This window comes from Coptis chinensis, chromosome 4, assembly GCF_015680905.1.
Source record: "Coptis chinensis isolate HL-2020 chromosome 4, ASM1568090v1, whole genome shotgun sequence".
NCBI lineage: Eukaryota > Viridiplantae > Streptophyta > Magnoliopsida > Ranunculales > Ranunculaceae > Coptis > Coptis chinensis.
The window spans coordinates 24,223,934-24,247,993 of record NC_141459.1 but is presented as its reverse complement, the minus strand read 5'-3'; the positions used below and the strand labels follow the sequence as shown (position 1 = coordinate 24,247,993).

Genomic DNA, 24,060 nt, shown 5'->3' with positions numbered 1-24,060 from the left:
CTTGTAATTGGTGGAAAGGATTCCCTTGTGCGCACGACTATGCTCCATTTTGGTTGATGGATTGAATGTGTATCATACAAGTTCTTGGATAACTTCTTCTATTCTCAACATTCCCGATAGTTATTCAAGAGCTATAATACACTCGTGGAGAATAGTAAAATGCCCGCTAAGATACCAAAGTGTGCTTGATTTACTACCACCGGATCTAAAAAAGAAGATGGGAGACCGGACAAGAAACGAAAGCACAACACGGGTCGCAAGAGGTAGGAAGAAGAACAAGGGCCTTTGCCATGGCCATTGCAACCCAAGATGGGCTCCACTCCTGATTTGGTTCAATTATCTATTCTTTGATGGTTTCTCTTATATAAAAAGCAAGATGTCAATGAATTTGTATTTTTCATTTATTTTTTATATTGCTTTCTAATATGAAAAACAAGATGTCGATGAACTTGCTTTCTTTTTTTCGATGTTGGATTTTATATGTTACGTTTTTAGTTGGAGATTTTTAAAACAGCTAGTCAAAAGAGGTTTTATATTAAGTAAAGATAGTTTTACATATTAACTTTTGGGAATGAAATTAGCCCTCGACACTGATAGAATATATGTAAATGTATTTTTACATAGTCATTATATATGTAGATCTATATTTACATAGATGACCAAATATATGTAAATATATTTTTACATATGCAAATATATGTAAAACTATATTTGCATAGTCACTAAAGCTATGAAAACTTAAATTTACATAGTAACTTTTGGAAATGAAATTAAGCGTCGGGTGAATATATGTAAATGTATGTTTACATAGTCATTATATATGTAAATCTATATTTACTATATATAAATCTATATTTACATAGTAACTTGACCTATGAAAACTTAAATTTACATAGTAATTTTTTAACGGATTACTCCCATTCTTAAACTATGTAAATGTATTTTTACATAGTCAATATATATAAATCAAACACTAGTTAAATTTACATAGCATCAACTAGTAGATGTTTAAGCTAGCTTTGCTATCCAATTTAGCGATAGAGGATGAAATGGTGATCGGTTGTTTGGAGATTATGTGTTTTTAACGACAATAAATAGCTTCTTAATAACTACCATAATGAAGTATGTTATTATGACAAAAGTGATTTTTCAAGTAATCTTGGATTCACAAATATAGATAATTATATTGGTGTTTAACCCGATAGAGAAAGGGACTCTGTACACATAATATTTCCAGAAAAGCTATAAACATTTCATCCATCATAATAAAATGTTTTGGCAAAGTAATTATACAAAAAGTATAATCCAAAGAAAGACTGAATATGCATAACATGAATACTAAACAACTCCAACACATTAATAAAGTAATAGTACATCATAATCGAACACTCCCAAATTAGAATGGTTCCAATATTTTACCACAAATAAACACAACGTAATCAACTAGAAATACGGAAAATCAGCTCTTCATTTCTTGCATTCTTCTTTTGGATCCCATTTTTTTTTCTTATTGGCTGATACAATCTCATATGTCGTCAAACCCCAATTGTCTGACTTCTACCGTTATATCTTGCATAGCTTTTTCCACATATTATAGCATTCACTTAACATAATGATGAATAATCCACAATCTGAACTGAAAATGCCAAAAAGAAGTTTCAAATAAGAGATAAAGATTAAAAAAGACATTTAAGTTCGAAAGTGAAGTTCTTACGATGCTCCTTGTTGTGGGCATGCTCCAACTTTGATATCTTTCATCAAATCCACATCTAGCAACCTTAGCTCGTTTACATCTAATAGATTCCACCACCCTCTCTTTCTGCATTCAATTGAACAAAAAAATACCAAAACTATGTAAATGTATAAGAATGCAGAGTAACCACATACTACATCTTAGGAGATTTTGTAAATTTAGTATGCAAATATAAGAATGCAGACTAATGACTACACATTCAACTTCAAGACTAAAACTACTATGCAAATATAAGAATCAGAGTAACTTTGACTACACATCCAACTTCAAGACTAAAACTACTACGCTAAATATAAGAATGCAGAGTAACTAATGTTGGACTACATCTTGAGATTTTTGAATTTAGTTTGCAAATATAAGAATGCGAGAATAAAACTACCACCACACATTACACAAACATGAAAAAACAAACACAAGAAAAAATTAAGAATGCAGAGTAAAAACTATTTAAAAATATAAAAATGCATAGTATAACTACTACACAAACATAAAAATGCATAATGAAATTGCAAAAGTATGAAAACTAGAAAATACATAGTAAACTCACTAAACAAACGTAAATTCGTATTTACAAGCATATGAAAATTTATTTTTTTCATACAAATTTATAGAAATATGATTAAAGGTTGAAGATTCTCACCGGATTTGGTTTGTTCGCCGAAGTTTTTGGAGCAGTCATCTTCTCAATTTCATCTCCATCTCTTCTAGAACTTGAAAGTTTGATATTTTTTTTTTGATTTTCAGCTTTTTTCGAGATTGTAGAGTTCTTCATTTTCTCTTTTGTTGCTTTCATAGTTTTTGTTGGTGATTCAACCATTTTTTTCTTTTGTTTTGCCATCTTAACTATGTGAATTTAGATTTGTAGGAGAAGAAATTTTAGATCTAAAAAGCTAAAGAGAAGGAAGAGAGAAAATAGAAGGATTCACAGGTTCACGGGTCTGTTAAGTAGGGGGTATTTTTGTCAGCTTATTATTTTCAAAAAAACAGGGAGGTTTTGTGAGTGGTTAGGATTTGAGGGGGTTTTAATGTACCGGTTTTTTAAGCAAGGAGATTAAACGCAATCTCTGCTTTTAAAAACCGGATAGGCTTTATACGTAATTCATAAAGTCAACGGATTTTAGGCTAATAAATACTGGAATCTGGGTTTTGAACTTAGTTTTATGGATTAATTAATGTTGTTGATGAGTGCTAACGCGCAACTCATTCGTAGATTGCATATTTGCATACACATATGGATTCCCAATACGCCATTTTAGTGAGGTGTATACAATACACGTACAGGTAGCTTCTTAGCATTCTTCACATGCCTCTCAAGTCTCAACTCTACCACTTTAGGAGCCAACTCTGTGAGAAGTTGTCCTAAGGGCAAAACAATATAGACGATTGGATTATAGCTCGAAGAAAGGAGTTGAATCCCAACTTCAGAGTTGGTTGCATACTCTTAATTGAAAATATTGAAGTAGCTAATTGCCTGATTGAACAAAGATTCACAACATCGTAGTGGCCCTCTTGACACGAACCTAGCTAATCACATGGAAATGAAGATTTCACATCCCGCAGAGTGTTAGATGCAAATGCAATTTACAAAACGCACACCGTAAAAATTTACCCAAAATCGATACAATCCCGATCAACTATGATGGCCATGTCAAGCAATCTTGTAACGCAAGGGCCCAAAAAAGTCACAACTTAATAAAGGCCCAACTGGATCAACTACTAAGCCCTTAACCATAAAACTATCTGGCCCAGGGTAATTTTTTTTACAAAACTAACAATGTACAAGCCCAAATTCTGGAATCTGGAATCTGGCAATTTCAAAACAAAACAAAGTATCTGCTCCAAATTCCAGAGCATTGAACTTTGTTGCAAGGCCCAAAATATCGACGAGATATCCGAAATATCACCAATATATATTATTTTTTTAGGTACATCGAGATGGAAATATTCAATATATTTCAACTGAATATTGAATTTATTTTTTTCTGATATATTTCGCAATTTCCAATATAATGATGTATATCGACTGATATATACGATATATCCAATATAAATTGTTGACTTTAACCGAATATTGTTGATTTTGACCATTGTCACCAAGTTCGACGTTTTTTTGAAAAAAACGCGTTTAAAACCCGAGATATTGGCAAGGCGTCTGGTTTCAGTTTAAAATCCGGGTTTTTAAAAAAAAACCTGTTTTAAACGCGTTTTAAACTTAAAAAATGTTTCAAACCCGAGATTTTGAAAATCTCCCGTTTAAAACTTTTTTTTTTTTTTTTTTTAATCTAAAAGAAAAACGAAGAAGAAAAAGGGGTTTTGGAGTTTACCTTTTTGAAAAGTGGAAGTTAGATTGACTTATTGAGGCATTTTTATTTTGTTTTGACTATTAATAATTAATTATAAATTTTAAAGTTATTAACTTATTTATAGAACTTGATTATGCCATTATGGTTGGTAATTAGTAGTATCTTATTTAGAGTCGTGTTTTTTTGAATCTAAAATTTTAAGTATTTGGATGAGTAATGATAATTTGATACTTTCATGTATTTAAATTTTCTTTCATTTGTATTATTTTTATTTTTATTTTATGTGTCAAATCTTTCTTCCACTCTTATAAAAAAAATCAAATTCTTTATCTATTATATTCTTTATTATTGGTTTTTACCGTTTCTTTTACGTATTGTACGTATTATACATTTTAAACCCGCTTTTACCGCTTTTAAACCCGTTTTTTATGCCTGCCTACGCCAGACTTTTTTTTTTTCCGTTTTTTTCCCGAGACGTTCCGTTTAAAACACGAACTAAGTTTTTTTTTCAAATACACCGTTTTAAATCCGTACCGTACTTGGTGACAATGATTTTGACTCATATATTGATGATATTTCCAATACATCGATATACAAAACAAAATTTTGACTAGTCAACAAAAAAATAAATATCTCCAATATTTTTGATATATATGATATATCTCGGTTTTTTGGTACATTGATATTTTGGTCCTTGGTTTGTTGTACATATTTTCTACTTCGGTGTCCCTACAAGTGCAGATATAGGCCATATACCAACTTATCTGGATTGTCCTATTACTCTATTTAATTTGTCTATGTTCTAAAGTAACAGTATCTACATTTTCACTATCGATCCCCAAGTAAACATGAAAAACCGATCACCACCAGCAGTTTACCTCTACCTCCAACTCATACTTTTACTATCCACTACTTCAGTGTCGTTGCAAAATCCATCCAGCAGTAGCAGCATAGTATTTGCAACACTAGGAAAGTTAGACTACGATTTCGATATCTTCACACTTCCAATATTTTCTGAAACAACAAGTCAAAACCATGAACGTCAATTCACTGATGGTGTGTCCATTAACTATAATGGATTCTTTCTTTCATCAACTTCTTCTTTAAGCCTTGTTGCTACTTCAACTTCTTCACCACCACCCTTGCAAGTTGTTTATGTCACTGAGAGATATGGTTCTTCTAACATATACTTGGACGGAATTTATTATGGTGTTGATGGTACTAGCGAGCTCAGAAGAAGGTCAGTTTGTGAGAAAGGGTCTAGAATTCAGATTCCTTTGTTGCGTTTGGAGGACAGGAATGGTCAGATATCCATGAAAGATCGACCTTCTATCTCAGGTGAGATCTGGTTTTTGATTCCAGCTTATCCATTTAGTTTTTTTTTTAATGAAATGGTCAAAGTAGCATGAGTATGGACAGACTGATCGACAGTAAAATAATGAGATAATGATAATGACTTGCATGGTTATAATATTATGCACTGTTTTGATCTGATCTTATAATAATCTTAGGTCATAGTACGTGATAGTCCAACTTCAGACCATGGTTAATTACCATTTTAATCATAGCTCGAGTCCTTGACTAATAAGTAAGTAGCACCAAAATTACTTCAAAGTTCAGACGATGGTGGGATGGTTACCATTTGTATATAGATATCATTCCATATGAAAATGTGCAAAATGAAAGATCTGAAAACCAATAGAATTGGCATTCATTTTGACTCGGGGATCGCAATGGGACCAGCCTTGAGTGCGTGTATTTAAGGGTAAAACTATGTCCCGAAAAAATTGGTAATTTATGTAATGATCAATGCAGGTGAGCAGCTCATTTATGTTTCCACACACGAGAATCCTGAGGTACCTAGGAAGAGCTGGGCTGCTGTGTACTCAACCCACCTCAAAACGGGTGATACCCTGAGGTTAACGCCATATGGGATAGCGGATTTCAGCCCTGCAGTCTCACCTTCTGGCATTTGGACGGCAGTGGCTTCTTCTGGTGAGAAAGGGTGGGATGGGGAGATTGAAGATCTTAATACTCACATTTACATATTTAAGACCCAAGATGGATCAGAACGGGTGAAAGTAGTCGAACATGGTGGGTGGCCTTGTTGGATGAATGAGTTCACCATTTATTTCCATCGAAGAAATAGTGATGGATGGTTGAGTATTTATCGAGCGATTCTCCCTCAAGAAAGGCCAATTAAATTTCAGACCGTAGTGATTGAAAGAGTCACCCTACCGGGATTTCACGCATTCACTCCAGCTACTTCTGTAGGAAACAAGAGCTTCATTGCTATCGCCACGAGAAGACCTACTTCTAATTTCCGACATATTGAGCTGTATGATCTTATTCGAAATGAGTTCATTGAGGTAACTAGACCAATCTCACCTGAAAGCCACCATTACAACCCCTTTATCTCGCCTGATGGGAGTCTAGTCGGATATCATAAATGCCGAGGTAGCGTTAACGGAGGAAAACGCAAGAATCCTCTATTGCTTGAGAACATCAAGAACACAGAGCCAGACTTCTCTCTGTTCAGGATCGACGGGTCATTTCCTTCTTTCTCACCTGATGGAAAACGCATTGCTTATGTTGACTTCCCAGGTTTATATGTCGTGAACAGCGATGGGTCTGGTAAAAGAAAGGTATTCTTGGATACTGCCTTCGCTACTGCTTGGGACTGGAAACGAAAGGGTGTGGTGTACACCAGTGCTGGACCAACCTTTTCATCTGAGAGGACCCAAGTAGACATAATCTCCGTGAATGTCTATGAAGAAAAGATCAGTGAACTGGGTTCTACCCCTTCGTACAAGACACTCACCTTTGGAGGACAAAACAACGCCTTTCCATCACCATCCCCAGATGGAAAATGGGTGGCGTTCAGATCAGGAAGGTCTGGAAACAAGAATCTCTACGTTATGGATGCTATCGAGGGAGAGAAAGGTGGACTACGTCAGCTTACAGAAGGACCGTGGACGGATACAATGTGCAACTGGTCTCCAGATGGTGAATGGATTGCATTCTCATCTGATAGGGACAACCCAGGTGGAGGGAGTTTTTCTTTATATTTTATACACCCAAATGGTACTGGATTAAAGAAGGTGTTTCAGAGCGGCAAAGGTGGAAAGGTGAACCATCCATGGTTCAGTCCAGACTCAAAGAGCTTAGTATTCACTTCAGATTATGCAGCTGTATCGGCTGAGCCAATTGCAAATCCACATCATTTCCAACCTTATGGTGACATCTTCATTGTTAAAGCAGATGGCTCTGGCATCCGAAGATTGACTCATAACTCGTTTGAAGATGGTACACCTACTTGGGGACCTTCATACATAAAGCCTGTTGATGTGGTACAATTGCCATCTAGTGGATCCTCATGTGAATTCGACGACTGCCATTGGCTTAGTAAAGCTCCCAAGTATGGAGTTGAGATTCCCAACAAGCCTAGGTGTCCTTAAAACTGCGGTGATTATGATCGCTACAGGGATATAAGAAATGCCTTTGTTTTTTGTTTTTTTTTAAATGCTTATGTACATAACATAAGAAATATGTAAGAAATGCCTTTGTTTTTGTTTTTTAAATGCTTATGTACATAACATAAGAAATATGTCATAACATGTACTCATTCTGGCGGTACTGCCAGATTGTACGGTTTCAGAATACAATAATAATTACCATAATGGAAATGCTTTGGTATAGCAGACCGATCCCTCTCTGGTCTTTTAGCTAGCATTTGGATGAGACACCAATACAGTATGAGTGCCTAGGTATATAGATAATCTGATCCTGCAAATCTACTAAAACTCCACCAATAAGGTATTAACATTGAGGTTCTACGTCACATATGTTATTTTGCTACAAACTCAACTTAAAAGAGTTACAAAATCTTTATTGTCCAATCATCACTGACGTGTACGTTTGGCTTGCGGATGGTAAGAGCAGTGGAACTGTGCCCCCCTTGTAACCTAATTGGCCCAGGTTCAATATCAACTTCACGGTTTTCTGGTTCAATGAAAGCACTTTTGCTACCCTTGGGAAGCCCTAGCAGTATAATCCTCTCAATGATACAATCTGAAGAAAACTTGTTTCCTAATGTAGGGGGTGCTATATTTGAAGATGATAGCTTGCCATCTGAAAACACAAACCGCCTGTGGATGTAGGCCCCTTTCTCAAATTCAAAGCTCTTGCCGTCATCAATATAGAGTTCACCTTCAGCCGCTAACGAATCATTCAGTGCTATCACCTGATAAAAAGAAACAAATATTTTTTAGACATTCTTTATCGGTAAGATGAAGTCTAACATCAAGTTCACAATCCTTTTACATAAATTATCTGTTGCCAAGTCCGAAAACCACCACTTTCAAGAAAATGTAAGTGTGTTAAATTGTGAGGGAGAGTTTTGATGGCTACACTTCACTTTGTATTGGATGTTCTTCATGAGACAGGAAGCATTCATAACATATTCACCCTGCACTCTGAGAACTTTTGTGGGGGAAGTGACAATTTAAAGGATATTTTTCGAATGAAATCAAACACACCCTATGTTTCTATCACTATACGACTAGTTTTGTGCAAAATAGGAAGCTACCAAAAGGAAATAGTAATTAACTTACGAAACAAGATGGGATAAGGACATAAACTGTAGAAAAATAGACAGTAAGTTAAACCGGTTGAGTACCAGAGGACTTACCAGAGTGTAAGGGTCATCAACCATCTGAGTGGAACTTCGGCGGTACCTATCTTTCCTTGGTACAATTGTGCCTGCCTTCTGGAATGCAGGGATACTCTCTTCGGAAACCACCAATTTGTGTGTCAAACCTCCTTTGTATGCAACTCCAGTTTTTATGTCATACCAGGACTGCCCCTGAGGCAAATATACTGATGCATGCTTCACCCCCTGATTCAAGAAATACATTCATTCGGACAACATTCAAAATACTTAAGATATATACTGAGGCAAAAAACACCAAAAAACATGAGACGAGTGAGACCTCAGTAAAAATTCCCTGAACCAAAAGACTGTTCCCAACCATGAAAGCCTCGTCATTGCTGAATGTATTTTCATCAGAAGGGAACTCCATCCACAGTGGGCGCATAACCGGGATACCATTGGTGTTTGCCTCTCTGAACAGTGTATAGAAGTATGGAAGAAACATGTATCTAGTGCGTATGGCATCCCTCATCAGCTCAGTATTCCGTTCTCTGTGCCACAGTATCAAAATTAAGATCCATCTCTGGGATAAAAGGAGAAACCATCTCCTATATCAAGCTTAAACTACCTGACATTCTACAAAATTATAATAACAAGGGAGATGAAACTAAAAAGGATTACTACAGTGGATCCACAGTTAAGGATGTATTACCCAAACAGCCAAGGTTCTCTCCTTTTGGTGTCATGATGAGCATGGGCCCTAAAGAAAGGATAATAAGCACCAAGCTGGTACCAGCGAATTAACAGTTCAGTGTCGGGATTGCCAAAAAACCCACCAACATCGGCACCTATAATTTTTTTTTTTATCATATCAATAACGAATCCCAGGCATAGAAGGTCCCACAAGTGAGCCAACAAAAACATTACTTACCAGAGAAAGTAATTCCACTGAGGCCAAGAGTCAAAACCATAGGAACTGACACCCTGAGATGATCCCATTCCGCTGTGTTATCTCCAGTCCAAATTGCTCCAAATCGTTGGCTTCCAGGAAAAATTGCTCTTGACAAGACAAATGGCCTGTCCTTTCCATCTCCTCGCTTTAAGAGTCCGTCAGCTGTAGCCATGTGAAAGTAATATCCATAGGCATTATGTACTTCTCGGTGTTCTACAGCTCCATAATGTATTGCATCCCTCGGCATAGTCACCTGGTTAAACATGGGCATTGACATATATAAACATAGAGGAGCAATATGACATATTTAACACGGGCATTGATGGCAAAAAAAACTACTTAGATCTGTACTAACCACCCCAGAACTTACTGATAGTAGTTGTTTGACATAGAACTCTTATTAAAAGCAAGTGTATGATACATGTTCTAAGATGTTACAATAATAAATTGGTAGCAAACAGAATACCTCGGGACCATTAAAAACGGAAGGCTCATTCATGTCATTCCAGATGTACAGAGAAGGAGTTGAACCAACATAGTTCTGCAGAGAAAACTTCTCAGTCCACCAGGATCGGATTTCTGGATTCAACATATCCAGGTATGATGAGGAACCAGGCCAGCACCACCCATCATAATCCCTGCCAGATGCATCCTTCACGTAATACCCCTTCTCGGTAGCCTCTTTGTGCACGAAGTATGACTCATCCCTCTTGATGTGAGGATCAACAATGGTAACCATTTGCCTACCAGTACCAGCCAGCCTGTTCTGCATCTCTTCGGGGTGGGGAAAGAGTGAGCGGTCCCAAGTCAAATACCTCTTCCCATCTGTATGCTCAATATCAAGCCAGAGAACATCATACGGGATATCATATTCATCAAATTTCGAATTAACATTCTCAACATCCTCCTCATCCCTATAATTCCATCGACATTGGTGATACGCGGTCGCAAAATGCGGAGGCATAGAAGGTTTCCCAGTCACACTAGTGTACTGTCTAACAACATCCTTAGGTCCAGGCCCTATAAAAAAGAATGCATCCACAATACCCGCCTCACTCATCCAATGCGTATCAATCCGCCCTTGTGACGACGGCAAAGAAATTCCAGAGTCAGCATTCCATCCATTACCCAACACATCAATCTGCATTTCAGCAGCATTCAACCAAAAAAAACCCGATGTCCCTCCAGCTTTACCATGAGACAACATAAATGGAATCGACCCATAAAGCCCAAACGGAGAATCAGCAACATACTCAAACACATCAAGATTAAACAACCGATACGGTTCGGAAAACTCAATATCAGGACCTCTAGTAGGTTTCAAAGCAAGACTAGTAGCACGTTCAGGTATACCATAAACAAAATCAGCATCATAAAATGAAACATCAAAACTAATAGATTGTGGTCCATATGGTCTACTATCAGTATGACTTCTAAATGATTCTTCCCAATTATCATCACCTTCTTTCTTATCTCTCAATTGTTCAAAATCAAATAAACCATTTGAATTCAATGACAAAACATACTCACCACTTTTCTTCCTCACAATTACCTCAAAAGGATCATTCTTTAACACAGCTTCATATTCATCAGATAAATAAACAACTGATGATTTTTGCCCATCACTCAAAACCCTTTGTAACCAAAGCTTTTTATCTTCAAACTCCGATACAATCACATCAGGTACTTGAAATCTCTTCTTGGGTGTTTCGTCTTCATCAATTTTCAATCTCAATATCCCATCTTGATAAACAGACAGTTTGAGAACAAGGGACTTGTTAAAATCATCTCGGGGTTCTTTTGAAATGAGTTTGGCAGTGAGATCACCATCTGTAATGGTGATGTCACTTGCAATGAGTGAACAAGATCCGGGTTTTATTGAACGACCTCGTTTACAGAATGGTGTTTGGTTACAGTTTCGAAATTCTTCTTTTTTCCATGAGGAAACTGTGGTGGAATGATGGAGAAGAAGAATGAGGAGGAGGAAGAGAAGTGAGGTGGTTTGAATCGTTGACATGGCTGAGTGGACTCACAGCATGTTTGGGTTGAGTTTTGAGGAGTGATCTCTTTTTCTTGTTTTTTGAGAGAGAAAGAAATGGCGAGAGAGAAGTGTTTTTTTTTCGGAATCGAGTAAATCTGGTTTGGGATTATATTCGGGATGGGTTTATTTTTGTTCTGGAACTAAGTTGGGCTGAAACCATTTCACACGGGCTTAATAGAGATATTCGTGGGTTAGAAGTAGGGGTGATAATTTGGCCCTCAGGCCCTCAACCCGGCCCGACCCAGCCTTAAAAAATGCGTGTCAAAACCATCAAAAGTTGGCTCTCACATATTTGAGGGGCGGGCTAAGATCTGGGTTCTGGAGCATGGGCCCAGCTCTCATTAGGCCCTTCCAAGCCCTCACTTGGCCCTCAATACTCATAAGATATATTTTATTTTTTTACATCATATATGTAGAGTACCACAATTATCCCTATTTGAACTAAATATTTTCACTACAAATAATGTTTAATAATGGTAGTTTCCCACATAGCAGATGGAGTATTTTGTAATTTGAGTAAAAGAGGTCAAATATAAAAATAAAAGTGAACTATGATTATTTTGTGTAAACCCAAAACAGAGGCGATAATTTATGTATTATACTATACTAGCATTTTGGGCACACTCTATGAGCGTGAAATTAAGAGGTGTCCAAATAACCAAACCATGAAAGCAAGCCCACCAAAAGCTTGGTCCATGTGGCAATGTTGATTTAAAAAAAAATTGCAAACGAATCCTAGTCAAAATAAGCCCAACCAAATTGCAACCGATGCGTCTGTTTTTTCGCACTTATTTTATGCTATCTATCCGAAACCGAAATCAATCGGTTAATAAAAAAAACCCTGATTCCAAAATTCAAATTTGAATCGATCATAAAAAATTAAATTTCCGACCCGATTTGTTGCTCTAGATGTAAAGAGGTGTCACTAACCCACTAATTTAGACTAAATGTGTTAAATTTGTCGAGATAAAAAAATGAAATAATTTCTGAATTTTAAAATTTATTGGAATTATGTTCGGAATTTCTAATCAAATTGTCAAAATTTAATTGTCTTTTGGCACGCGCAATGTGCCTATTTTTTTTCGTACTTATTATTTTATGTTACCTATCCGAAACCGAAATCAATCGAGATAATAAAAAAACCCCATTCCAAAATTCAAATTTGAATCAAACATAAAAATATAAATTCCCGACCCGATTTGTCGCTCTAGATGTAAAGAGGTCCCACTACCCCACTAATTTAGACTAAATGTGTTAAATTTGTCGGGATAAAAAAATAATAAAAAACAATTTATAAATTTTAAAGTATATTAAAATTTGGTATGAAATTTCTGATAGAATTGTCGAAATTTTGGATTAGAGAGAGAAAGAGATGAGATAATCTATCTAATAAAAGGCAATGGTGTGGGGCCCACAGAACCTCCATCCAATGGTTGTCATTGTCTTTTAGCAAGTTGTGACATGGCAAAAAGAACGACTCCCACCTGGTATGCTACTTTTATCCATAGCGTCTAGATCCATGAGATCAGATCTTCTTTTCTAATCTTTCTTCCAACATCAGCCCTAATCGTCGCATCAGTCCTTCCCACTCCCACCCCTACAGTCTCCCTCTACAGTCTACCGATGTTAGTATTACTATAAAAACATAATCTATAGTTTCTTTAGTTAACGCAAACCGGCCCATAGTATCACGTTTTTCTCCAAACAAACCAACGCCTCTTTTCTTTTCTCCAAACAAACCAACGATCAGTCTCATCCCTACTCGCCCTCATCACTCCAAAAAAAAAATTTTGTGGAACACCCCTAATTTATATTCCTCATCCTTATAAGAATTACTATTGTCATTTCTTTTGTAATAGAGGGTTTGAATTGATGTTTAGTTTACTATGATTCTCTGGAATTTAAATTGGTTTTGGAAAGGTAAGAATTAAATTGAAAGGTAACTGTTTGGTGAAAACTAATATTTGCTTTGGTGATTCAAGTGTTTGATTGTTGTGATGTCTCTTCCAATGGCTGGCAACTGTAATTGTTTCTCTCCCAGGCCAAGCAAAGAATGTTAACTAACATTAGTGTAATAATGTTTGCGTGTGTGCCTTGACTGAGATTGAAAGAAATAAACGATAATCTTTATAGAGCAGTGGCATAGTTTTCAGCATTGTGCAAAAGACAGAAAGGGCGGAGGCAAAGGAAACAAGGTAAGCAAAAAATTCGACTTCTATATATAAAAAAGAAAATGCTTTCTGGCAAATAGTATGCATTGTACTAAGATATTACCTTTTAGCTAGACATTAGCAAGTTGATAATGGTATCTAAATACAGCAGCATAATGTAACCCAATTACCCCAATCACCCAAACCTTGATTTCTCATTGACACTCCTCAACCAGACACAATCAAAAGTTTGCCTCTTCCAAATGGCACTGTATGTACCTGTTGGATAAGTTAGTTCACGCCTATAAATTATTGGTGACACTAACTTCCCTTTTCATAATCGGCAATGACCCCCCTTCTCCTTTATATTCTTTAAGTTTATCTACCGATGGACCCTTTTTCTCTTTTATATATAGATTTAAAGTTTCTAATGCCTTATTCCTTATATATTACAATTGTGCGTTTTCATTAATATAAAAAAGTTCTATATTGAGGCGACGTGTATTTGTAGTTTCTATAGTAAATAACAAAAATAATAACATAAGAATGTTCTCTGTTGAGGCAACGTGTATTTGTAGTTTCTATAGTAAGTAACAAAAATAATAACAGAAAATCACAATGACGTCCATTTATTATTCTATATATTTGTAGTTTCAATAGTATATAACCAAATTAATAACAAAAACATTGATTTTTTTTTATACTCATGCATTATATGAATAATTATCCTCATTCTAGCTTTTGCATAATGTAATTATAGCTATGTTACGAAGACATGTATCCTTGTTGGACATGTATTCTTTTTGTGGCATCTTACTGCATCTTCTAAGGATTGCACTCTTAACTATCAAAAATCAATGTTTCTTATAGCTAATTACCATTCCTTCTCTTTTCTCCGTTTTAAATTTTGTGCATACAATTTCTATGAAGGATTGAACCTGATGGTGGACAAGGGAAAATGACCAATGGACCCATCTCAGGATCCTTCAAACAAAAAAAATAAATATTCAATTCCTGCAACAGATAGGTTGAACCTTCAACCACCTCTTGGCTCCAGGTATTCTTGCAGTTTCTATTGCATTGGTTCATTAATCCACATGGTACTTATTTCTAACTGGTCTCATGATTTATATTTTTGCTTCTCTATTTATTTTGGATTATGTATATAGCATCCAAATCGACCAACCCTAACCAATGTTTATTTAATATTTTCGTAATTTGCAAACATGCAAATATTTTTATGCTCTGTATGTTTAATCCTTACAGATGCCCACACAATTCTATAGTTTTCTTTTATTTTAATACATTTCACCTAACCGAGGAAACAAACTAAAGAGTAGAAGACAAAGGAGCACTACACCAAAACAGGAAATTTGTAACGCACTAAAAATTCAGTTAGTAACATTTTTGTAGCGTTGCAGGGTTAGTAACGTTTTTGTGGCGTTAAGTACTTGCTTAAGTGTTACGTTAATTCTGAGAATTCCATGAAATAATTTATGACGATTTTTAAACCGTAAGTTATAATTAGAAACCGTTGGTAATACGAAATTTTGGGATAGGGGGAAACAAAAACATATCACGCTCTCTCCAAACATAAAAACTTAATAAAAAAAAAAGAAAGAAAACAAAATAAACAAACCCTCTCAATCGTTTCTCATCTCCTCCGAAGAGGGTTTTAGAATTGCAAATCAGGTGTGTGTCTCGATCAATTTCTTCTTCTCTCTATCTTCCCTTGATTGTTTGTCCAAAGTAGTAGCAGCCATCACCGCCGCTAGGTAACTATTCTCACTTCATTTTCTAGGTCCAAAAGAACAAAACTTGTTGTCTGAAAAATTGCTTGAGGGGGTTTCATTGTTTTAGAAAAAGTTATAATGAATTTAGGTGGGGTTACCGGATAATCAATTTTTTCACTTCAAATTTTGAGCACAAATTAAAAAAGGCGTGGGTTTTCCACAAAAATTTTGTGAACGAATCTAGGTTCCAGGCCATTGGTCTATCTCTTTCTTGATTTACCGTCTTGAAGGAATTGATTTCGGTCTTAGTTATGAGACCTGGGTATTATTTCATTTCTAGTTGTTTCAAATTTTTGGTTTTTTGTACTTATCTTGTTTTGTTCTATTTATTATCATTCATCTCTCTTCCACTCCTATGTCCTATTCCAGTAACTAACAGCTTCGAGGCCTCGAGGGCTTTGTTTCTTGCTAGAAGGTATAATTTTTAAGATTCATATGAATTTTTTTATGCAATTTATCATATTTTATTGCTGAATATATTGTAAATGCGTGTAATATAGTGAATATAATTGTTATGGATGTGTAAAGTACTTGTTATTGCCTTTTGTCCTCTTTGCCCCATTAAATTCAAGTGTAGGAAACTACATTTGCAATTTGTACTGGCTGTTAGTGGTCGCAGTTGTTGAATGCTTGTGTGTTTTGTACTCTAAATGCTTCATTTTCAGAGATCTCTTAATTTTCAATGCTCATTTTGTACTGGGTGTTATTGTTTGCACTTGTTGACTTTTATATGCAAAATATTCTTGATGTAGCTCTGCAATTGTTTGAGTAATTGCAGGAGAAGCATGTGCCTTGGTTTATGGATGGGTTTGTCAAAACTGAGTTGTTGTAATGTTTCAGGAAAAATGAAGTTGAGGGGTTGGATGAGTTGGTTTATCACTTCTATACTATTATGTTTGGTTAGGAATCCAATTCGATAGATCCAATATTAGTCTTTCAATTTTCGTTAGGGGGAGGGGAGGATGGGGGGTGCTCGTGATTTCCAGGTGCATGTTAAAAGGGTGGAGATCGAACTTGCTTCATGTATGAGTGTGTCGAAAAGAGGGGGGGTATCTGACATTTTAAAAAGGTGGGTTTGTTGCAGGTTTGTCTGTGTTTGAAGGGGGTGGGTTTTGTTTCAGGTGTATATGTAATCCACTTATAGATATGATTATATGTTTATTATATACACTACACTAATTTGCTTTAAAAACAACAGCCATAACCAGGCTTAAATGTTGATTAATGGCTTTGGCTTTTAAATGAGTGGGCTTAGCCATCATATTATAAGAAATGGCCGTTATTATTCTATTTTCTTGGTTAGTAGACTCTGTCCTACCCTTGTTGAGTGAAAAGTTCAAAAATGCGCCCTACATTTTCAAGAGAGGGAAAGCCAAAAAATTAATGTTAATAGGGTTTGATTTTTTTAGAGAAAGCAAATGTTATCTATGTATTGAATTGATATTGATTCGGCTAATTAAAGTATGTGTGTTGGTTTAGAGAAATCAGAAACCACAACGTCATCACCCTCATCATCTTGTTCTGAAGAATGAGTGCAGGTGCCGTAGGATTAATCAGAGTAATGGCTTTTTGCTTTTTCCCTTCTCACTTTTATATTTTTTTTCTTTTAATTGTGTTTGGATTTGTTGTGAAAGACTTCTTTCCCTAATCTATTTGTGTTGTCATATTTATTATGCTTATATTTATTATGCTGACCAATTTCATATATACAAGTGATTGCAACACTTGGGTCTCAGAATCACAAGCCTAATTATTATATATCCTTCTTGGGAAGAAGATTTCATCACCTCTGCATTACCCAAAGCTTAATAATAGTAATGCATTTCGTGTTCTCTTCGGGCAAGATCGTTTCTTGATATTCGTGTATTTACATACCTCCGATTGTGCATAATGAGAATTTTCTTTTGTTTTTGTTTTTTTTTTTTAAGGGCTTATCTTGCAAGATTTGTGTACTATTTGTACTCGACTTTATTATATCGGAATTATGGACCTCAAACTTCTTAAGTATTAGGTAAGACCACGCTTATTATAGTCTTTGTTAAGGTCCCATGTGTTTTATCTAGTTTTAATATACACATTTACCTGTTTTAAATCTATGATTCAGGCATTCGCAAAATCAAGACTATGGTATGCACAGAACGTGTCAGAAATGCTTGTTGGGGTTATCTTTGTCAAAGTGGTGCCATGGAGTTGAAGGAGGTAATGAATGAGTGTGAATAGTAATTTGTTCATGGCCGGAGTCGAATAATTGCAAGTCGTCTTCTTAAGGTTTTTTTAATAAATTCTGCCATAAGTGTTATCCTCATGATTGCTACTCTTTAGTTCCTATGGCAGCTCTAGTCATGCTCCGAGTTTAACGGTCAGGCAATCAACACATAATATGTTAATGTCTCCAGTTTCAAGTCCATCTTTCAATAGTTATTTAAAGAGCTTAATGGGACTTTTGCATCTAAAGGTTCTTAAGAAACAATGCCTTCTTAATAATAGTTTAGTTCAAATCCGATACATCATTGTCCACCTATAAGATGTAGGCAATATTTTACTCTTTAGAAAGAAAGCATAGGGAAGTTTTACTCGGTTGGTAATTATTTCATATTTCCACCATTTTCGGAGACATTTTCGTTTTGAATATTACTTCATTCTTTACAAGTTCAAGTTTGTTATTTGATTACTGTATAGATACTAACTATTAATGTTAAATTCGGCATGGTTAACTAGGGCTCCTGATAGGTACTGCCCAAACTTTCTGCTCAAAATTTGCATGCAGTGTTCACATCAGATGAATTGCAGGTTCCTACTGAGGAGAAAAGGTAACATATTAATGGGTTCTTACTTGAATTTTATTAACTACAGCTGTAATTTCCCTGGAAATGGCTAATCTAGCCAACTTTTTGATTTTTCAAAGGTTTGAGTTAGCACTGTACACATTGCTAACAAAAGCTACATTGTTAAAAGAACAACCTGAGGAAGGAAGTTCAAGCTGATAAAGAGAAATAATATCCTTAGAAAGGGATGTGTATGTATTTTATTCATTTTTCTCTATATCCTTGATATATATTAAATAAAATTGGGGGACTTATGTGTCGAGCAAGTTACTTGCTTGGAACGGGTGTACAAGGGGAAGGTAAGTAGTTACTCTAATATATTTATATACATGGTTTATTAATTGTAGGCTTGTTAGAATGTTGAGTACACTAGGGATAAAAGCCTTGAATAGTTTGGTATGATATATGTCAAATTTCGAATGAACCGAAATATAGTCTTAGAATTTTATATATCTTATTGAACATAACATTCAAATATTTAATTTCATTTTCGACATAATGGTTTACATTTGTATGCCTATTTTTGCTTTCTTTGCATTTATGTGAAATATGGAGTTCATAAAGTGGCTAATAACAAACCCTACCATGCTTTGTTCCCTTAGGCTATAGCTACCAATGGGTAAACATAGTTTCTTCAATGAACATTAACTTATCAAGTTTATTGTTGGTTGTTGCAGGTGAAAGATGATGACTTAAAAGAATTAATTGGTGAAGGGTTAAGATTAGCAAACACATCAAAGTCTTTCTCTTGTTTCTTGGGTAAAGTATAATCCTCGCATAAATATAAGTCTAACTTTTCTTATTTATACTATATTTATCTTTCATTTCATTCGTTGCTCGTAAATATAATGTCATCTTGTACGTTTCATTTCATTCGTTGCTCGTAAATATAATGTCATCTTGTACGTATGTTAGCATTTACACTTAGCTTGCTTTTCACAATCTTTAGTTAGTTTAGTGGCTGTAGTACCGCCATAATGTAATGTTTATGACTTGGGACTTGTTTGAATTTCTGTTTGTGGCATATACCTTGTCTTTGGTATCATTTTTCATTAGACATATGGTACAAGGGATTTGTGCACGTTCGTTGTTTCTTTTTTTTGTTTAAGGTTACTACTAATTCAACTCACAAGCCTTTTACTCTCCTGGATTTTTGCTTATTTATCCCAAGTTTTTGTGTGATCTGATGAGTCTGTCTAGGGTGTTGTTCAAAACAATCAAGCTCAATCAGGTAGATGTCATCTAGCATGGTCTTCCGGTGCTCGTTGGAGAATGCCTTTGCAGCCATCTAAATTCTTCATTACCTGTGAACTGAAGAGCACTACTACAGAATGACACATATACCACGGTCAATAAGAACGTTTATACCATGGTTATTCCAAAAACCGTGGGAAATACTTATATACCACGGCGGAAATTTCTTTGGTCATTGGTTTACTAGTATATGTCACAGTTACATGAAAACCGTGGGATAAGTTGGGCCATATACCATGGTTAGTTTTTTTTTCAGCATGAGAATACTCCGCATCCCCACTACCTTTAACATAAACAGTGGTATATAAATTTTCCACTTTCTACCGTGGTTTATGACTTTATGCCAAACAAGGACCAAAATATCGCCGATATATCCGACGCCGATATATCCGATATATATCGGTATTTTGGTACACATATATCGATATTTTCGACATATATCCACCGAATATAGAACCCTTTTTTCCCGCTATATATCGGAATTTCCGATATAAAATTTTATATCGCCGATATAATCGATATATCCGATATATATCGGTTGACTTTTTTATCATTTTTAATATAAACCGATATTTCCAATATATTTCTGATATATATCCGATATTTCCGATATATCCGATATTTCCGATATTTTAAATAGTTTGGACTGGTTACAAAAAAAAATGGATATATCCGAAATATCCGATATATATCGGTTTTTGGGTACACCGATATATATCCATTTTGGGCCTTGATATCGATATTTTGGGCTTTGATGCCAAATAGTCAAATCAAAAAAAAAAAAAAAACAGCGAAACTCGTTCAAATTAGATATTCCCTCTATTATCTCGGTCTCTCCCTCACAACTTCTCCAGTTCTTCCACGCACTCTTGGGATTCCCGCGGGTTTACGATTCTCACATCCCATTTGGATAAAAACGGTAGAATTAGAATTTTGTGGACTCCCATAACCTTATCTCGTGAGAAACGGAATTGGATTTTGAGAGAATTATCACAAAGTTAGTTGCCTATAAAACTACAACTCAACTCGTCTTCTTCACATCAACTCGTCATCGTCCTCACTATTCAATTTCGAGGTAACCATTTTCATAAAAATAGCAACTTTTTTTTTTTTTTTGCTGATTTTAACCATTTCTTCTTCACTTGCTTCTTTTTCTCGATTTTAACTCGTCGCCCTCACTATTCACATTTGTTTTGTTGAAGGGGACCAACTAACCAAGTTCAAAGGATTCTGGAGTCTCTATTTCGTGTATTTTTTTATGTATATATTTTTTTTAGATGATGAGATGTGATACCCTCTAGTTTCAATTATTTTTTTGCGATGATTGTATACCCTCTAGTTCGGACAAGCTATATTCACTATAGTAACGCGTTGTTCCGGATTGTAACTGGAAAAATAATATATGAAATGTTGCAATCTAAATAGGATTAGGAGGTAGGAACTGTAGGAGTCTAAACTCTAGAGCACGATCCATTGATTCTTAATTTGAGATTGGTATCACAGATGGAATAAGGGAGGCAATGGGTGCTTTATTATTATTTTGCTTTGGAGGGAAGAATGGTAGCTACACTTTAGTTTACAGCTTTGTCGGTTTGACAAATTTTCGGAATACTTGTGTTGCACTTATCCCATGGCATGTTCTACAAGGCATTTGAGTCAGTAAAGTTGCAAAAAAATGAAGGTTTGTTCTTAACTACTCATACGTCGAGGTTGGTTTCACACTAGACCTGATCATGAATCACCCAGATCTTGGTATGTATTATTGAAGCCACCTTTAGTTAGCTAATTAGGTTGCAATATTTCTTTGAAACCTCTAGTTGTTTTTCCCTTCAATTTTCGAGCTAGAACCAAACTTTAGACAATCTCCAATATTGAATTAGACAATCTTTAGGGGTGCAAGATACAGATGTTAAGAAAGAACTTATAAAGGTGGTTATGAGGAGATGATCAACCTTAAGGAGTTAAGGTTATTGACACTTGACGGACATCAAAGACAATAAGATGATCACCTACTAATTGCCGATTACTAATAATAAAATCCAAAGATTCAAAGATATAACTCAAGGCGTGCATGTGATTTCAAATTTTCAATATTTTCATAATACCTCATTCTACTCAAGGTATTGAGCTCGTGCTCTTGTATACTACACTAATTTGTCTTTGACAGTTCGCGATGCTTTACCTCATTCTATAAATGTGAGAGTTAGTTGTCCATTTAATTGTGAGACACACGGACACTATGATCCAGTGGCCTTAGCACAATAACACTAAACATTATTAAAACTACGAGAGCATTAGACATTCCTATCATGTTAAATTTTTTAGCCGAGGTTCCTTTTGACAACCTAATCACTTCAAATAGGCTCACTCCCAATTACTTGAAGGCCGAATAACCAGTACATACATAGAAATATGGAATGATTCCCACTGCCAAGAGAAATGATGGATGCAACTAACTTGTGTGTGGTGTGTACCCCTCATTGACTTGCATTAGCATTACTATACTCTTAGCATTATAGCAATGAATCAACCATAATCATTCTATCTACGTGAAGGTTTTGACGATGAGAATCATACAACTTGATACAAAATGAAGAACTCAAATAATGACCCTATTAAGAAATGGCTACATCATTACATCATTACAAATATAGCTATAAAATTATATTGTGTACAAATAAAGGAAGAAATGGCTATGAAATGACTCGCATTAAATGTAATATATAAATATAGTTCATAAAAATGCCTATAACAACTATTCTTTGGAGGGTCTACCGTCTACCAACAAAAAAGACATTCTCTACAAATAGTTACCAGTAAAGCTAGATTAGTCCTAGAGGTTTTTCAAGCCAACAGATTGATGGGAAAGAGGGAAAGAAAAAAATGGCCAAGGATAATTGATAGGATGTCAAAAGCATACTAAAGATGCTCATGAAATGATTACAAAGTAAAAACAAGACTAATTTTAGTTATGATCTAAGCACATACTACACTATACTAGATACAAGGCAAAGTTGAAGGAATTCATGAGTTCTCACTCTAAAAGTTGAATGGATTACAAAATCACTTCTAAGTTCTAACTAGCTAGCTTTGTGACATAAAAACATATTCCAAGTTTCCAACTGAACCCAGCCCATCATATACAATTTTTAGTAAAGCATCATCCATACCATAAAACAGAGAAGAATTTGAAGTGGACGCAGCCCCACCATCTGCACAACCACCGAACAAAGAATCCAATGAAACTCCATTAATTCAAAATTTTCATAACATTTCCCCAAAAGAGGGACAAAGAGAGAGACAAAGACCATCTAAAACATAAAAGTGAAAAAAACAAAGCAAACTAGCACATGGATACCTGTACTACACCACTAGAAATGGGTAATGGGCTTAATTGTGGCGACAAAGGTTTCACCCGGTGAAGGGAGAGGAACAATTTGGATTACCGTTGATAAAAGGTATTTCACCAAGAGGGGTGCAAGATACAGATGTTAAGAAAGAACTTATAAAGGTGGTTACGAGGAGATGATCAACCTTAAGGAGTTAAGGTTATTGACACTTGACGGACATCAAAGACAATAAGATGATCACCTACTAATTGCCGATTACCTAATAAAAATCCAAAGATTCAAAGATATAACTTCGCTGTGCATGTGATTTCAAATTTTCAATATTTTCATAATACCTCATTCTACTCTAGGTACTGAGCTCGTGCTCTTGTATACTTCACTTCATTTGTCTTTGATACCGCAGATGCTTTACCTCATTCTATAAATGTGAAAGTTAGTTGTCCAAAGCACTGCGGAGACACGGACACTATGATCCCGTGGCCTTAGCACAATAACACTAAACATTATCAAAAACTACGAGAGCATTAGACATTCCTATCATGTTAACAACTTTAGCCAGAGGTTCCTTTTTGACAACGGGCCTGTTCCGGGAAGGAATATTTCACAAGAATCATGTTTGTGTAGCTCCTTAAATATGCAGCTAGGTTTGTCCGATCGTGTGAGTTAGGTGCATATAAGGAAAACTCCAACATCCGGTGTCTTGAAAGGCATGTAGAAAAAGGTGAGCTTTTCTAGGGTCTTTCATGAATGAATTTTTGTTTCCTCCATCAGTTTCATAAACCACCCCGAGAGGCATAAATCCCCTTGAATTGGTACGATGGAATATAGGTTTTTCCCCTCTCTGAGACATAAACTTTGAGTAGCGGTTCATTAGTTCATAGCTCCTCGCAGATGTAGTCATGTTATATGTTAAACCACGAAGGATATTATATGGATTTTTACTCGTGAAAATTTGGATAGATAAGCGTACTGCTTTTAACTAAACTAG

At 35.5% G+C, this 24,060-nt stretch overlaps 2 protein-coding genes and 3 long non-coding RNA genes across 5 annotated transcripts; 3 read left to right on the top strand and 2 right to left on the bottom strand.

The window, feature by feature from the left end:
• Positions 1-4,798: 4,798 nt before the first annotated feature.
• Positions 4,799-7,754, top strand: LOC147502809 (DPP6 N-terminal domain-like protein). Its single transcript, XM_086607664.1, has 2 exons — positions 4,799-5,394; positions 5,872-7,754. Exons 1-2 carry the CDS (start codon positions 4,905-4,907, stop codon positions 7,512-7,514), a joined length of 2,133 nt encoding a protein of 710 aa, XP_086463790.1. The 5' UTR covers positions 4,799-4,904; the 3' UTR covers positions 7,515-7,754.
• Positions 7,755-7,805: 51 nt separating this feature from the next.
• Positions 7,806-11,797, bottom strand: RSW3 (Glycosyl hydrolases family 31 protein). Its single transcript, XM_086607662.1, has 6 exons — positions 10,126-11,797; positions 9,639-9,912; positions 9,420-9,555; positions 9,048-9,258; positions 8,747-8,953; positions 7,806-8,299 (listed from the first exon to the last, which is right to left on the bottom strand). The coding sequence occupies exons 1-6, from the start codon at positions 11,674-11,676 to the stop codon at positions 7,934-7,936; spliced, it is 2,745 nt and encodes a 914-aa protein (XP_086463788.1). The 5' UTR covers positions 11,677-11,797; the 3' UTR covers positions 7,806-7,933.
• A 1,424-nt stretch (positions 11,798-13,221) lies between these two features.
• On the top strand, positions 13,222-14,854 carry LOC147502807 (uncharacterized). The gene is made up of 2 exons (XR_015221807.1): positions 13,222-13,895; positions 14,781-14,854. It is a non-coding gene; the product is annotated as an uncharacterized LOC147502807 (long non-coding RNA).
• A 1,567-nt stretch (positions 14,855-16,421) lies between these two features.
• On the top strand, positions 16,422-20,797 carry LOC147502806 (uncharacterized). The gene is made up of 5 exons (XR_015221806.1): positions 16,422-16,712; positions 17,123-17,201; positions 17,748-17,842; positions 18,362-18,453; positions 19,146-20,797. It is a non-coding gene; the product is annotated as an uncharacterized LOC147502806 (long non-coding RNA).
• A 1,828-nt stretch (positions 20,798-22,625) lies between these two features.
• LOC147502805 (uncharacterized) lies at positions 22,626-23,112 on the bottom strand. The gene is made up of 2 exons (XR_015220062.1): positions 23,081-23,112; positions 22,626-22,934 (listed from the first exon to the last, which is right to left on the bottom strand). It is a non-coding gene; the product is annotated as an uncharacterized LOC147502805 (long non-coding RNA).
• Between the last annotated feature and the right edge of the window lie 948 nt (positions 23,113-24,060).